Source organism: Myxine glutinosa, chromosome 7 (assembly GCF_964187855.1).
Source record: "Myxine glutinosa chromosome 7, kmMyxGlut1.1, whole genome shotgun sequence".
Lineage (NCBI taxonomy): Eukaryota > Metazoa > Chordata > Myxini > Myxiniformes > Myxinidae > Myxine > Myxine glutinosa.
The window spans coordinates 39070650-39086366 of NC_136267.1; the positions used below are offsets into that span (position 1 = coordinate 39070650).

General features: G+C 42.7%; 1 protein-coding gene across 1 annotated transcript in view; it reads left to right on the forward strand.

Moving 5' to 3' along the window:
- The window catches only part of LOC137430727 (disintegrin and metalloproteinase domain-containing protein 10), a 135218-nt gene that overhangs the window by 102971 nt on the left and 16530 nt on the right, over positions 1–15717 (forward strand). Inside the window, exons 9-10 of the mRNA XM_078781524.1 lie at positions 14277–14440; positions 15188–15368. Of these exons, the coding sequence (XP_078637650.1) occupies positions 14277–14440; positions 15188–15368 (345 nt within the window). The remainder of the gene's footprint in view (positions 1–14276; positions 14441–15187; positions 15369–15717) is intronic.

A 15717-nucleotide genomic window follows, 5' to 3' on the forward strand; every position in this document is an offset into this window, starting at 1 on the left:
TGCTTAATATGACAAATTTGATTTCTCATGGAGCAGCGCCAGTTGTTCTGTTAAGCATCGTTGCCCGAATTTAGATTTGGAATTTACTTTTAAAAGGTGTCGCAGATGAAACGTGACCATCACTGTGGCTCAAGCCAAGACTTTGTCAGTTGCATGTCAGTGGGATTTTCCAGTAGTTGACCTTTATATGGTCACTTCCGGTCCCTCGAGCGACGGGGCTTGCTTCGATCTCTCCACGGCATCAAAGTTTGAGTGTTTTCCCGTTCGTTTCCTTGTCAAATTTCCACTGCGTATTTTGTTGTGTATGTGTTATTGTGTGTTTCTATTTGGTTTTGGTTTTGTAGTTGTTGCAAATTTGTGTGTAATTAGCCGTTTCTTTGTTCGCGCCTCGTGCGGCCTGGTGTCTCGTGCGGCCTCCTCGTCTCGACTTGTGCCCCGCCCCCTGTATCTCGTTTTTCTTTCACCTCTGCTCCTGCTTTCTCAAATCCACGTTCTCACTTAGAGACTTTTCCCAGATTTTTTTTTTCATGGTTTTGTTTAAATATTTATTTAAATATGTATAAACCGCAGCCGTGATGCTGACGCCGCCCCCCCCCCCACCCCCCAGAATTTCCATGTTTTAAACGTTTCCCAGTGTGTACCCTGGATAAGAATAGGTACGCCGTATCCCTGCGTGTCGTAAGAGGCGACTAAGAGGGTTGGCGTCAGGAAGGGCATCCGGCCATAAAAACATTGCCTCAAAAAGAGAACCATGACAATTACAACTACATGTGGGCAGGGTACAGCCCGAAGTGGAGATCGGTTTCTGAGGTTTGGGACATGGAATGTAGGGACAATGACAGGGAGATCAGGAGAAGTGGTGGAAGTATTGGTCAGAAGAAGAGTGGACATATGTTGTGTGCAAGAGACGAGATGGAAGGGAAGTGGTGTGAGAATGGTGAAGGGTAGGCAGGGACAGAAATACAAGTTTGTGTGGCAAGGGTGCCTGGAGGGCATGAATGGTGTTGGTGTCCTGTATTCTGAGGAGTTTGTAGACAGTGTGGTGAGTGTGACTAGAGTGAGTGATAGGTTGATGATGGTGAAAATGATGATTGGAAAGCTCTTGGTGAACGTCATCTCCGCAGGTACGTCATCTCCGTCATCAACGGGATATGCTCCGCAGGTTGGTCGAAGCGATGAAGAGAAGGACAAGTTCTGGTGTGCTATAGAGAAGCTGATGGAAAACGTGAAAGATGAGGAAGTTGTTGTGGTAGGAGGAGACCTAAATGGACATGTGGGAAGGAGTATGGATGGTTTTGATGGAGTTCATGGGGGTTACGGATATGGTGTGAGAAATGGAGAAGGTGAAAGGATTTTGGAGTTTGCTGATGGAGCTGATTTGTTGATTTGTAATACTCAGTTCCAGAAAGAGGATAATAAGCTTGTTACATACACGTCAGGTGGGTCGACGACAACGGTTGACTACCTGATGGTGCGTAGGCGAGATAGGGGGCACCTCCGGGACACAAAGGTGATCCCGGAGGAGGAGGCTGTTTCACAGCACCACTTGGTTGTCTGCGACGTAAGGGTGAAAGGTGCGAGGAGAGCTCGGCGGGTGAAGTACCAACCGAGAATGAAGGTGTGGAGGTTGAAAGAGGTGACAGTAAGGGAGGCATTAAAAGAGAGGCTGAGTAGGGTCGAGGATGATGTGGTTGAGCTTGAAAGTGGTTGGATGTCAATGAAAGCTAGTCTGTTGGGAGCCATTGGTGAGGTATGTAGATGGACAAAAGGACCACCCAGGCACTCGGAAACATGGTGGTGGGATGATGAAGTTGGAAAGAGGATTGACGAGAAGAGGAAGAAGTTCAAGGAGTGGCAGAAGGCGAAGGGTACGGGAGCAGAAACAGCAGAGCATGAAAGTTATAAGGCAGCCAGGAAGGCTGCAAAGAAAGAGGTAGCAAAGGTGCAGGAGGCATGTAGGAAAATGTTCGGAGAACGCTTGGATTCGGAAGAGGGTCAGAGAGCGGTATTCAGGATTGCAAAGCAGATAGCGAAAGAGAGGTGTGATGTGATGGAGGTGAGTTGCTTGAAGGATGAAGTGGGACAAATCGTTGTCGACCCAGATGGAATTAAAGGAAGATGGAAAAGATATATGGAAATGCTGTTGAATACAGAGAATGAATGCGATGGCAGCATAGAGAGTAACCCAGTTTTAGGACCGGCAGAGAAGATAACTGAGAAGGAAGTTGAGGAAGCGATAAAAGCAATGAAGGGTAGAAAAGCGGGAGGGCCGACGGGAGTTGTGGGAGATATGTTGAAGGCAGCAGGAAGTTGGGGTGTGAAGAGAATGACAGAGATCTGTAATCTGGTGGTGAAAGAAGGCCGCATTCCAGTGGATTGGGAACTCAGTACCCTCGTCCCTCTATACAAGGGGAAAGGTGACCCTCTGGAGTGTGGCTCGTACCGAGCGATAAAGTTATTGGAGCATGGAATGAAGGTATTGGAAAGGGTGTTGGAGAGGAGGATAAGGAAGAAAGTGAAGATCGATGAAATGCAGTTTGGATTCATGCCAGGAAGAGGAACGACAGACGTGCTTTTCATTGTGAGGCAGTTGCAGGAGAAGTACATGGAGAAGAGGAAGAAGTTGTTTCTTGGGTTTGTTGATCTGGAGAAAGCATTCGATCGGGTTCCACGCAAAGTATTGACATGGGCATTGAGGAAGTTAGGAGTGGAGGAATGGTTGATCAGAGTAGTGATGGCAATGTACAAAAGAGCACGCACAGCTGTAAGGACGAAGGACGGGAACAGTGGTGAGTTTGAGGTAAAGGTGGGAGTGCATCAGGGGTCGGTACTAAGTCCACTACTATTTGCAGCTGTGATGGAGGTGCTGGCTCAGAACGTAAAGGAGGAGTTTACCGTGGGAGTTGTTGTATGCAGATGATCTGGTGTTGATTGCGGAAAGTATGGATGGACTGAAGGAAAAGATGAACATGTGGAAGGAATGTATGGAGACAAAAGGTCTGAAGGTGAATATCGGAAAGACGAAGGTGATGGCAAGTGGTAAAGCATGTGGTGAGGTGGAAAGAACTGGGAAGTGGCCCTGTGCTGTGTGTAGGAAGGGTGTCGGAGTGAACTCCATTCAGTGTACAATGTGCGCTGAGTGGGTTCATCAAAAATGTAGTGGTCTGAGAGGGTCATTAACCAGTGTGGCAGCTACATTCAAATGTAAGGTGTGCACAGAGGGAGCTGCAGATGGAGGAAATGTTGAGTTGGATCTTGGAGACGGCATGAAGCTGGAAGGTGTGAAAACATTTTGCTACCTCGGAGACATGCTGAATGGAGAAGGTGGATCAGACTCGGCAACGGTTGCTCGAGTGAGATGTGCATGGAAGAAGTTTCGGGAATTGAGTGGCGTGCTGATGATGAGGGGAGTGTCGTTGACGCTGAAGGGAAAGGTGTATGCTGCATGTGTGAGAAGTGTTATGATTTATGGGAGCGAAACATGGGTAATGAACGTAGAGCAGCAACGAAGGTTGGAAAGGGTGGAAATGCGAATGGTTCGACGGATGTGCGGAGTATCGTTGAGAGAGAGGAAGACAAATGATGAATTGCGAAAGATGATGGGAATAGAGCCTGTGATTGATGCGGTGAAGAGGAACAGGTTGAGATGGTTTGGTCATGTGTTGAGGAAGGATGAAAGTGACTGGTTGAGAAAAGTGATGGAAATGAATGTAGAAGGAAGTAGAAGATGGGGAAGACCGAGAAAGACTTGGCTAAAGATGGTGGAAGAAGAAATGCAGGGTAGGGGGTTAACAAGGAGAGATGCAGAAAATAGGGCAAAATGGAGAAGATTGTCATGGGGACCGCAAGGCTAACCCCCACTCTAGCAGGGAAAATGGCCTTTAAAATGCATGTTGTTGTTGTTGTTGACCTTTATATGGCAGCAGCAGATGGAATTGTAGTCTTTTATCCACTTGGGGCATCGGATTTCTATGAATGGCTCCTCGTTCTTCTACAATGGAGAAAGGGGGTCGGAGTGAGTGGCAGGGTCTTTTGTTTAAGGGAAGAAGTCGCTTTTTGTAGATCTTGGATAAATAATACACCGACACTGCATTAAGCAGGAAACGCAACTTGGCATCCCAGGGTAAGGTCAAGCACCCATTGACGAGACCTTTTGTCAGAGTACGTCGTAGTGCGAAAATTACACTTTGGAGAAGTAGCCTTTTGAATCGTAGTGCATAGTTCTTTGGATTGGGAAGTCAAACACTTTTTTCAGTCTGTTATATTCATGGCAAAGGTTTAGGCCAGCACTTTTGTTTATTTTGTTTTGTTTTGTCGTTGGAGATTTAAACAACTGAGACCGTCTACGAGGTGATGACGAAACTGCTTATGAGTGAAGTCATGAAAAATGGAACACTTATGTAAAAATCAGCAGTGGAAAATTTTCTACCTTTAAACAGTTTGTCTGTTGCTTTATTTTAGAGAATGAGGGTCCACGTGTACAAAAATAATGATTAGAAGATAACGGCTTGCCTTGCTTTTAAAATGGAGGCTTGTGAATTGGACAATTCAATATCTATATACTCCTACACCTCCGTCACACTGATAAGATCATGTGCCTAGCAATGTTTACCTCTAATTAATATTATTTTCTTGGCATTTGAAGATGCAGAGGGGTGAAAACTATCAGAAAAAAATACTAAGTGTAAGTCTGTGATGGAAAAATGTAACATTGGTTTGCTGGTGTTGCCATATTGTGTCCCTCTACCACAATCTACCATGAAAAGTTTTCCTCTGGCAAATTTTAGGGGTCATGAGTACAAAATACTCTCAAAATCTATTGTATGCCTCATGTCTTTATACGATATACCCCTCTTAGTTCACCAAGTACAGTGTATTTTAACATTAAAGGCAATATCACCTCAGTGTGATGGACGTGACGTAGTTGTGACGGACGTGACATAAGCGACAATGTATGGAAATCATAAGATACTTGTTACTTTTCCATAATAAATGATAGTTTGCCATGACAGAAATTCTTTACATGATACCAGTCTTTCTAAAATCTATGAAAGCTGAGAACAAATAAGAGAAACACATCAAACATGTCAGTTGTAAACTGTGACAACCTGACAACATGAAATTACATCAAGGTAAGTGAAAATCTAATTTTGACACTCAACAAGGATAGTGTATCAACAATAAATGGCTATTTTCCACATTACTTGCATTATGCACCACCATGTCAAGCCAATTACAGGCCTATGTATCAAAGACATGAAAGATAAGTGAACATGACCAGGAGGAATAATTTGCAACTTTGTGCTGAAAACTCAACAGACAGTGTGATCAACTCCTGATTTGGAGCAAGTCTGTTAGATGGTAGGCACAATCCTGTAGCAGTTCATTTCCTCTTTCCAAATTCAGTTTAGATCCTGTTGAGGGCTGGGACTTCCAGTGGGTCAACTCCAGTGAGGAGTGACCTCTAGCGGGCCACAGAAAATTGCAAATGGGTGGACACAATCTATGTCATCATTTCTTGGCCACTGGAAGACTGTATTCTCATTTCTGGTGTTTTGCGAACAAGACCGTTTGTCATTTCTGGTACTTATGTCACATCCGTCACAGTGTGACGGATGTGACACTTCAGGGGACGGAATCATTATTTTCCCCTTCTACAAATTAACATGAAGGCACAAATTAATCATTTGATGTTTGAGAATAGCTAATGGTTGAAGCTGTCTCAGGCATATTTTTTCATATTTTTGTAACTCTTACTTTTTGAATAAATTAGGGTGTGACGGACGTGACACAAGGGGACGGAAATTTTTTGATGATTTTCTCATACAAAATTTTTTATGATGTGATATGTTTATTGAATTTTACTTATAGACTTCAACAGAGAATGGTATCTACAACAGAAAAATGCAAAAGATATAGTTATTCTGTTACTTACCATTTGTAAAGGAGTAGAGTGATAATTAGTACCACTCAAATTGAGCTCACTTTGAAAATAGCGCCATCTTCCCATCTCAATTACTCCGCAATGAAGAGGGGTAGAACGATAATTTTTTCACTGAAATAAACCTTAGCATTTAAATTTTACATAAAAAAATAAGGAGACACCTCAAAACCTTCCTGCTAATAAATAGTTGATCAAAGAAATGTCATAGTCCAACTACTTTACATTTTAATGCCAAAAATACCCCCTTTTTTGGCCTTTAACCTGTCACGCAAGAACCAAAAATTGTTATATTGCACTGAAGTTGTCTCTGCAGGTAGCGGAGACCCCATTACACATCATACAAGTGTAAAATAGTTTTTTATTTGTAATAAGAAAATATCAAGCCCTGTATTGAGAAAAATGAAAGTGTTCCATTTTTCGTGACTTCACATTTATGCATTCTGCTAACTGCGGGCATGAAGCACCCAGCCTTTTCAAAAAAAAAAAAAAGTTTAATCTTCAGGGGAGCTTATGCTATAAGCTCATGAGGCAGAGGTTTAGGCCAGCACTTTTGTTTATCAGCCATCGAGGCTCGTCTCGTTGGAGATTTAAACAATTGAGACCGTCTACGAGGTGATGACGAAACTGCTTATGCATTCTGCTAACTGCGGGCATGAAGCACCCAGCCTTAAAAAAAAAAAAAAAGTTTAATCTGCAGATTATTACATTGGAACTGGTCATGGAATTGTGTGAATGAACAAAGACTGCTTTGCCCTATACACTCCTACACCTATTTTGGATCTAATAAGTTTTGGGCCTAATTTTTAGCTCACCTGGAATGAAGTTCAGGGGAGCTTATGCTATGGTGCGTTGTCCGTCTGTCAGTCCTTCCGTCCGTCAGTCCATAAACACTTGAAACTTCTTCTCCGAAACCACTGATGGGATTGCGTCCAGATTTGGCACAAATGATATTTGTTGTGTTGTGACTAAAGTTTGTTCACAGCATTAAAAAACAAGACCAAAAGTCTAACAGAGGCATAGCCGGTCTTGTAAAATATTATAAACCACAAACACATATTATTAGCTTTTTAAACAGTCGTTAATGCTGCTTATAACAATAAACAAAGATATTTGGAGGAATCTCGACATCCATGAGGTAAGTTTTACTTACAGAACTGAGCGAAGATCTACTGTAATCTTTGTACCACACAAGGGTTGGAGGTGTGCTCATTTACCAAGCAGCTAGCCAGCACTTGCCAAGCCAGCCATTCCTTAAGGGTTTTGAATGAAGTGCTTGCTCGAATGCTTAAACCACTTGGCGATCTCTCCACAAGAAACTTGGTAAATTAACACACCTAATGTTCTTGAGACCCATGTTACGGGTTCCTCTACGATCTCCTGGTCTTGGTAAACTTCCGAACCCCGAGAGGAGCCACGGCAGAAAAATATGTTATCCTGTGTCAAAAAATCAATGGTGAAACCACACCAATTGCAAATAATACAAACCCCAATAATACAAACAAATATTGTATTAAAAATCACACAAAAATAACTACAACAATAAATAGGAATCAAGAGTACAATCAATATCTCCTATGATGGTACCATCCGCTAACATGCATGAGGTAACTCACGGTGCTCCAAGTGAGTGGAAAATAACCTTCCCCAGTGTCTCTATATTCCCATCTTCGAGCTCATAGTTGGTCCCCTCCAGTGATCAACGGAACGATGTCGAATCGAAACCAGAATCTCGTTCGGAGGACAGGCACAGACACGCCGCCCAAAACGGCACAAAGGCGCATGCGGCCCAAAGCGGAGAAAATGGTCACGTGGTTAAAGCGGCACAAAGGCACACCCACGGCTAGGGTGCATCAAACGCCCTTAGGTTCTTGGATTTTAATGTCTATTCTCTCAAATGTTACAGTTGTTGGTAGAAGTATGTATGCAAAAAATAAATGAAATCAGAGGTGGTCCTGGGTGGCCACCGGCCACTTTTATATATTTAGGGCCATTTTCGGGGCCGCACTATGTAAAAATGTTTGATTTTGTTATTTTACACCCAAACCTAGTCATGTTTGGTATCAAATTGAAGGTCTTGATGAGAGGAATACAAATATAACAATTGTATGCAAAAAACGATGGTTTGATAATTAGTTTGTATTTTTACATGAATGAAATCGGAGGTCTAATCGTGGGTCCCATACTAGTAGTCTAATAATATCCTTTATTTTCTTTCAGATGGCAGATAAGAAGACCAGATTAGCAAGTGCCATTTTTGGTCTTGGCAATGCTTTTACAGAAGCAGATGGTACATTGACAGGAGTCCGCCTCCCAACTTGCCGGCAGGTTCTTCGATGCGTGATGTGGTACATCCAGAAAGAAATATGTGAAGGCAAACAAACTCAGCCACTGAAATGGAAATCTGCCAGCATCGTCCTTATCCAGCTGAAAAAATTCTACACTAAAGCAAATATTCCTATGCTTTCAGACCATCAATGCTGCAAACTAATACTTGACCTTCTTAATGACAATAACAAATTGCGTCAAATACCTGTTTCTCGCCGAGAATCTCCAAGCACTTTGGCTAAGTTGCAAACCATGAATGAACGTCTTGATAAGACCTTCGGTGTATGGACAAAAGATGCAATGACAAACATTAAGAATGAGGAAGATAGAGTATTTTTAGAGTCAATGAAATCTGACAGAGTAGCCTCATTTGGTGGTGTTGACAAGAAGAAAGTTGATAAAGATCATAGAAAAGAAAAACGCCTCTTAGCGGAAGCTTCAAGACGAGAACGTCATGAATCATCCAGTGTACAAGAGATGACAATTAGTTCTGTATGCTCTGATGATAGTGACTCTGCAGATAGCTTGGAAGAAACTGAAGAAGAGGCGATTCCAGAGTTTCAAAGGAAGCGTAGTCACCACAGATCAACATATGCAGGTACATCTGCCTTTATTCCTCATGATATTCTGAAAAGACATTCAGTTGTGTCTGTTGCTACTCGACTAAACATAACTCCTGTTCAACAGGTTGCGCTCACCAAAGCTGTAATTCAAGAGGCAGGAGGTGATCCACGTCGTGTGGCCAAGTCGTACTCAACTGCTGATAAGGCTCGACGATCAATAACAAGTGCTATCGCCAAAGATATTCAAGAAAATTGGATCGCCCCAACAGCTGCAACACTTCACTGGGATGGCAAGCAGATACCAACGCTCACAAACAAGAATGTCAAGGAAGAAAGATTGCCAGTGTTGGTTGGGAATGCCACTGATGTAAAGCTACTGGGGGTGGCTAGATATCCTCCTGGAAGTGATAGGTCATCAGGTGACATCATTGCCGAGCACACTTACACGTATCTACATTCATGGAAGTGCAAACAATCAGTTGTCAACTTATGTTTTGACACAACAGCATCAAACACTGGACACGTTACAGCTGCCTGTGTTACCATTCAATCAAAACTGGACCGTGCTCTTCTGTGGTGTGCATGTCGCCATCATGTTGGAGAGGTAATCCTGGATCATGTGTTTGACGTTCTCAAAATTGAGGCATCAAAGTCTCCAGAAGTATCTTTGTTCCAAAAATTCCAGAAGAATTGGGAACGCATATCGCATGCAAAGAATGAAAGTTTAACCAAAATTGACATTTCCATGTACAATGACTATGCACAACAGCTGCTTTTATCCTGCAAAAACAAGGTTTTAAGCACAATCCGCACAAGCGCTTCATACTGTAGGGAAGACTACAAGGAAATGGCACAACTCTGCCAGGTAGTCCTCGATGATGATGTCACAAAACAAGGAACACTCCACAGACCAGGGGCCATGCATAAAGCAAGGTGGATGTCAAAGATTCTTTATTCCATCAAAATATGCCTACTTGAAGAGCAAATTTCTCTACTACCTCGAGGAACTGTAACAACACAACATCAACAGAAAAAACTGAAGGAGTTTGTTGTTTTTGTTGTTTATATTTATTGTGATTGGTGGCTCATATGTCAGTCTGCTTCAAATGCCCCATGGTTTGATTTGTGCTTTTACAAGACTCTGCTCAACTATAAAGCTGTCAACTCAACCATTTCAGTCAGCGCTGTGAAAGCCTTTGATAGACATTTGTGGTATTTAACCCCAGAACTGGTTGTTTTGGCACTGTTCAGCAATGCAATTCCTCAAAAGGATCGTCGTGCCCTTGCAGATGTGTTACTGGCCATACAACCAGATGAAATGCCAAGCACTCCAAAACACCGCTACGGTTCTGGATATGGCAAACCGTCATTTCCAAAAATTACAGAAGCGACAACCCTGGCTGATCTTGTGAACGAGGACTCGTGGTTTACAGTAAACCTTCTTCACCTAGATATGACCTTCCTAACAGAGGATGTTGACACTTGGCAGAACAATGAGCACTTCAAGGCAGCCAAGTCCATTGTGGATGGGCTTAATGTTGTGAATGACCCTGCGGAGAGAGCAGTAAAGCTCGCAACTGATTTTGTCTCAACTGCAAGAAGAGAAGACCACTTCCAAAATCTTCTTCAAGTGGTTGAATGTGACCGCAAAGCGAGGCCAAATTTGCGGAAACGAGCAAAGTTGGAGTAGTGACATTGGCGTTGTGCTTAATACATTTTCAAACTTTTAATCAATGAAAGTACAATACTACAACACTGTACTACAACTTTGTAATATGAAGAACGATTTTGGTTAATTTTACATTGACATGTAAGGTTGTTTTAACTGTTTGATATTAGGCATTTAGTAAAAGTAGGACTTTACTTTTGTATATAGGTATAATGGTTAATTTTACATTATCTTGTAGTTAATTTTACATTATCTTGTAAAGTAGTTTAGCTGTGGCCCTAAATGGCCCTAAATATATAAAAGTGGCCGGTGGCCACCCAGGACCACCTCTGATTTCATCTATTTTTTGCATACATACTTCTACCAACAAGTGTAACATTTGAGGGAATAGACATTAAAATACAACAACTTTTTGAAAATCATGGGGCGTTTGATGCACCCTACCCACGGCGACTGGGAAATCCAACGGCACCCTCCAGGTATGAACTTTCACTGTTCACGGTCGGCGAGCCGCAAAGTAATCGTCAAAAGCCTCGGTGCACACACACACCACAGATACGTCTGAAAGCGGTGGAAACGGTTGACGAAGCAAGGAAGGTCTGCTCGACGTGCGAAGCGCACGAGTCAAAATGGCCGACGGCTCGTGGTTCTCGAGTCGTCACGACCCAGCGATGATTCTTCGGAATCTAACGCCAAACCTGACACGCAGGATGATCCGTCACAGCAATAACAACTTTATCGCAGGAATTCCTTTTTCCCAGGAAACCCAAAGTACGTGACTCTTGCTCGACAACGTTCGTTGCAGACCGCAAAGCAACCAGCTTCTTCTCTGACTCTCTCGCTCCGCCCTCTCCTCTCTTCTCTGCCGTCGTCTTCCGGTTCGGTTTCCGGTATCATTTAAAGTTAGCCTTTTTAACTTTAGATAACTGTTCATGAATAATAACCCTTTTGAGAATAATAATAGTACATAATATCAGAAATATGTCAAGTGGGTGAAAACCACAACAACGGAAGTTACGAATCCGTAACACCCGACCATAGATCGACTGTAATCTATATACCCCAAAGTGGAATGACCCTTTCTGCAGCTCCCGTAGTGAGCGGGTGTAGGCCTACTTGTAAATTAAAATGTCGGTTGGTGTAGTCAGCCATCGTAATGATATCATAGACGTAATGACGTAACGGACACAAAACTGCCGCTACTTTAATATGTAGAAGATGATATCTTTTAACTTCCAGTACATTTGCAGTCACTACGAAGGGATTAGTGTTATTATTAGATTTACTATAACATTAACGTTACGTTATCATTATTTCGAAAATGATATTACTATTTAAAAAACCGAGGTGAATTCCTTACTTCCTCGGTTATTAATATTGGTGCCGAACACCGATCATCATTGATCATGAACCATACATCGCTTCAATCCATTAACCTTCCATTCACGACATTGGAATTAAAGTATTATGGTTATATTTTCTATATCATTATTATTACAAAAAGGATACTACTGAAACGATACACTACTTTATTAAGAAACCTGGGCTTAATTTGTCCGAAGCGGTCGGAAGGTGAAGCATAACGCCTAAGGCCTATACATACGTACCGTACCAAATTGTTGGAAGAGCCGTAATGCCGATGTTTTTGATATTTGATGGTCATTTTAACAATCGGTTTGTTTGTGTTTTACACTGAATGAAAAACGTAAAGGTAGAGCATGGCGATTGTGATATATGACAGTTTCGACGATATGTTCGGCATAAACGGCATATAAAGATAAAAATGGCGGTGTGTGGAGAGTCAGCCGCTGCACCGCCGTAATGACATCCGACGTAATCACATCACCCTGTCATCATGTGACCAGATCCTTAGCTCTGATTGGTATCCATTTGAGGGGACATACATACATACATACATACCGATGGACAAACACTTCTAGACGGCTCTGCCCGATGGGCTACGCCATAAAAATCAGAGTCTAAGGGGGATTACCGGGGTCGAAGTGGATCCAGGTTTGACCCCTCCCCTCCCTCCCCCCCCACCCCCCCCCCCCCCCAAAAAAAAATAGGAATTTGCTTTTTCCTCTGAAATTACACACACTATTTCGACGAAACTTGACCACAACCTTCATCCCCCGTGATGTACCAAAGTTTATTCACGGCATTAAAAAAAATCTGCCCCTTTGGGTGTCTACAGGTGGTTGCCCCCCAAAATAGGTATTTGCTTTCTTCTCAGAAACTACACACACGATTTCGATGAAACTTGACGACAACCTTGATCACCCATGATGTACCAATGTTTGTTCAAGGCATTCGAAAAATTGGGGTTTGGGGAATGGGTGTTGCCCCCCCCCCCCCCCCGAAATAGGTATTTTTTTCTTTGTTTGTTTAAAGTCTTATGATTATGTTAGTATGATTCTACATGCTGCTCTGTCTTCCAGAAGCCATTGAAATTGGTTTAAAATATCCTTAGTCGGTGCAGTATACTGTTTATTCTACAAGGTGAGCGCCAGGGGTATTGCCCCTATGTTTTGCATCATTCTGGTGTCTCGCAGGCTGGGCGATACCTCAACGTGTGTTCCATCCCTCAGATGGATGTTAAACTAGCCGTCCTATCTGCCAGCATTAGATGGCAGCAACCCACCCCCCCCCCCCCCTAACCTCCAGCAACCGATGATATCTGCAGACAGGTGCTGCATATGAAAGAAGAGGCAGGAAAAGAAGAAGAAGAAGAAGTGATTTGTTGTTGCTGTTATCATTTTTGGTTTAACACCGATCTAATGTTTATGGAGGAGCTCGGGCATACGTAACATGTTGGACAAGAACATCAGGAGAAATTGGCATACTTCATATGGATTACAAGGACTTGAGTCGACAATTTCTCCAAAAGTCTCTGTCTTGCATTGACATCTCCCAACTCTTCCACTCGCCTGGAACGGAGCAGCTGCAGTTACACGCAAATTATATGCACCGTAAACACTGCATTGAATGAGTTCCCTTTTGTGAGGGAAATCCCATTAATGAAACTAGCAACGGTACCCGCACTACGGGCAGGGCTTCAATTGGGAGGCCCAAATGAAAAGGCAAAATATCAGAAGGCTTTTATTTTATTTTAAACGATTCATATAAACATCCGTTGAATCATGTCAGACGCAAATCATCAAAATCTAAACAGTACATGGCGCCCATTTTGAAAAAAGATTGAATTCTGCAAAACGGAAGCGGCCGCTGCACGTCTTTCTCAGTCGCACGTTTATGTGTGAAGAGTGCGCACCGAATCTGTAACACAGAAGCGGCCGCTACACCTGTTTCTCAGTCGCTTTGCACACGCTGCTGTGTTACTTCGGAGCCGCACGTTTATATAGGAAGAGTTCGTCAGGAGTCGATCTACTCTCTCCTGGTACGTAGAATAAACAGTATTTGTAGAATTTCAACAAAAGCCACATCACTGTTCATATCGGTAAATATTATTCCATCGTGTTTGGAAAAACTGGAAAATTGGAAAAACAATATAGCCTATTTTACTCACAGGGGTGCCAGGAATACCCACCCAAAATATCGTTGCGATCGGTCCAGCCGTTTTTGCGGTACCTGCGAACGGACGGACGGACATTTGGTGAATTATGGTAAGATGGCCACAATCGACTCTGTTTGACTTCAGCTCTATTAGATTATTATTGTGGTATTACGAGAGTTTACAATGATATTGGTGATTTATCAATATAATGGTAATGTGCTTCACTTGGATGCTCCTGACACTTGTGCTGCTGTGTAGGTGGAGCATGCGGCATTTGCACTCCGCATCAGCAGTACAAAGATGGCCGCAGGAAGTCTCTGAACACGGGCATTGTTACTGTGCAGAACTACCGTTCACATGTTCCCCCACGCATCTCTCACATCACTTTTGCTCATGAGATTGGCCACAACTTCGGATCTCCGGTGAGTATAACCATTAAGCCATTAATTGCTCAGGTCACTTTCTAGCCAAGTTTCCATTTCAAGAAAGGCCCAAACTTTCATAAACTTCACAAAATCCTACTTTTATACCTTTGGTGTAGGGCTTTTGGGATTTTAATGGAGGAATACTTTTCCTCCCTTCAACATTGAGGGAAATGCCAATTAAAATGAGCCTGGCATAGATAAATATAATAGAACAGGGAGAATAAGGTAAAAACAAGGTCACCAGCAGTTTTCTTGATTTAATCCAAATGTATATGTTTAATCCAAGGTGGTTCGTAGTGAAGATTCAAGTGGATAAATTGTTGTTTGAGATGTTGAGTTTGAGGTTTACTGATCTGCTGCGATGCTGACCTTACTATCTCTTGAATATGGCATGATCATGTGGCACTGTCACACAATTCCCTTGCACGTTGGGGCTATCTACATGTTATTTACGTGTGAGCGATGTGGTGGTCCCTCATCGATGGATGATTGCAGAAGGAAAAATTGATAAAAACTATGGAGAAGACAGTCGGGGTGGAAAAATAATGGAAATTAAGACTTAAGGAGGGGAAATGTTTGGGATGTTGGTGGGCATATGTAATATATAGACACCCTTTTTCAAATAATTGACAGTTGCAATTTTTAGAAAAGTTTGTTTTTTACATCACATGGACCAAAAGTATAAACTGCTAAAGAGGATATTATTTTCTGAAGTCTCTCCTGTATCTGTATTCCCACTGGCAGCATGACTCTGGCAAAGACTGCACGCCAGGCGAGTTATCGAGCCTTCTGAGTGACCGTGGTAATTTTATCATGTACCCGAGTGCCACCTCCGGATACAAGGCAAACAACGATGACTTCTCCACATGCAGCGTGGGGAATATCAGTCGCATGCTCGATTCCATGGCTACAACCTGTTTTGTTGGTGAGTGCGGCAAACGCTGACTTGTCATTGCAAGTTGAGGGAAGCGAGCCACCGAGTCTGATGAGCGTGCAATCCCCAGATAAATAAAACGGATCTTTATCCGATACAAGTCTTAAGTCTAAGAGGGCATGCGGATTGAATGGCCTGCTTAATGTTTCCACTCAAAATTAGCATTCTCTGATTATCCTGACAGTTTATCAGAGCCAGAATGGTAGATGGATTACACACGTTATCATTTGGTTTTTAACTCGGATATGGCGTTTCACAGGTGAACTTGGATACTTTCTCGGCTGAGGCTTGGAGAATACAGAATCAATCACTGTCAGTCTGTCACCAAAGGGAGACAATT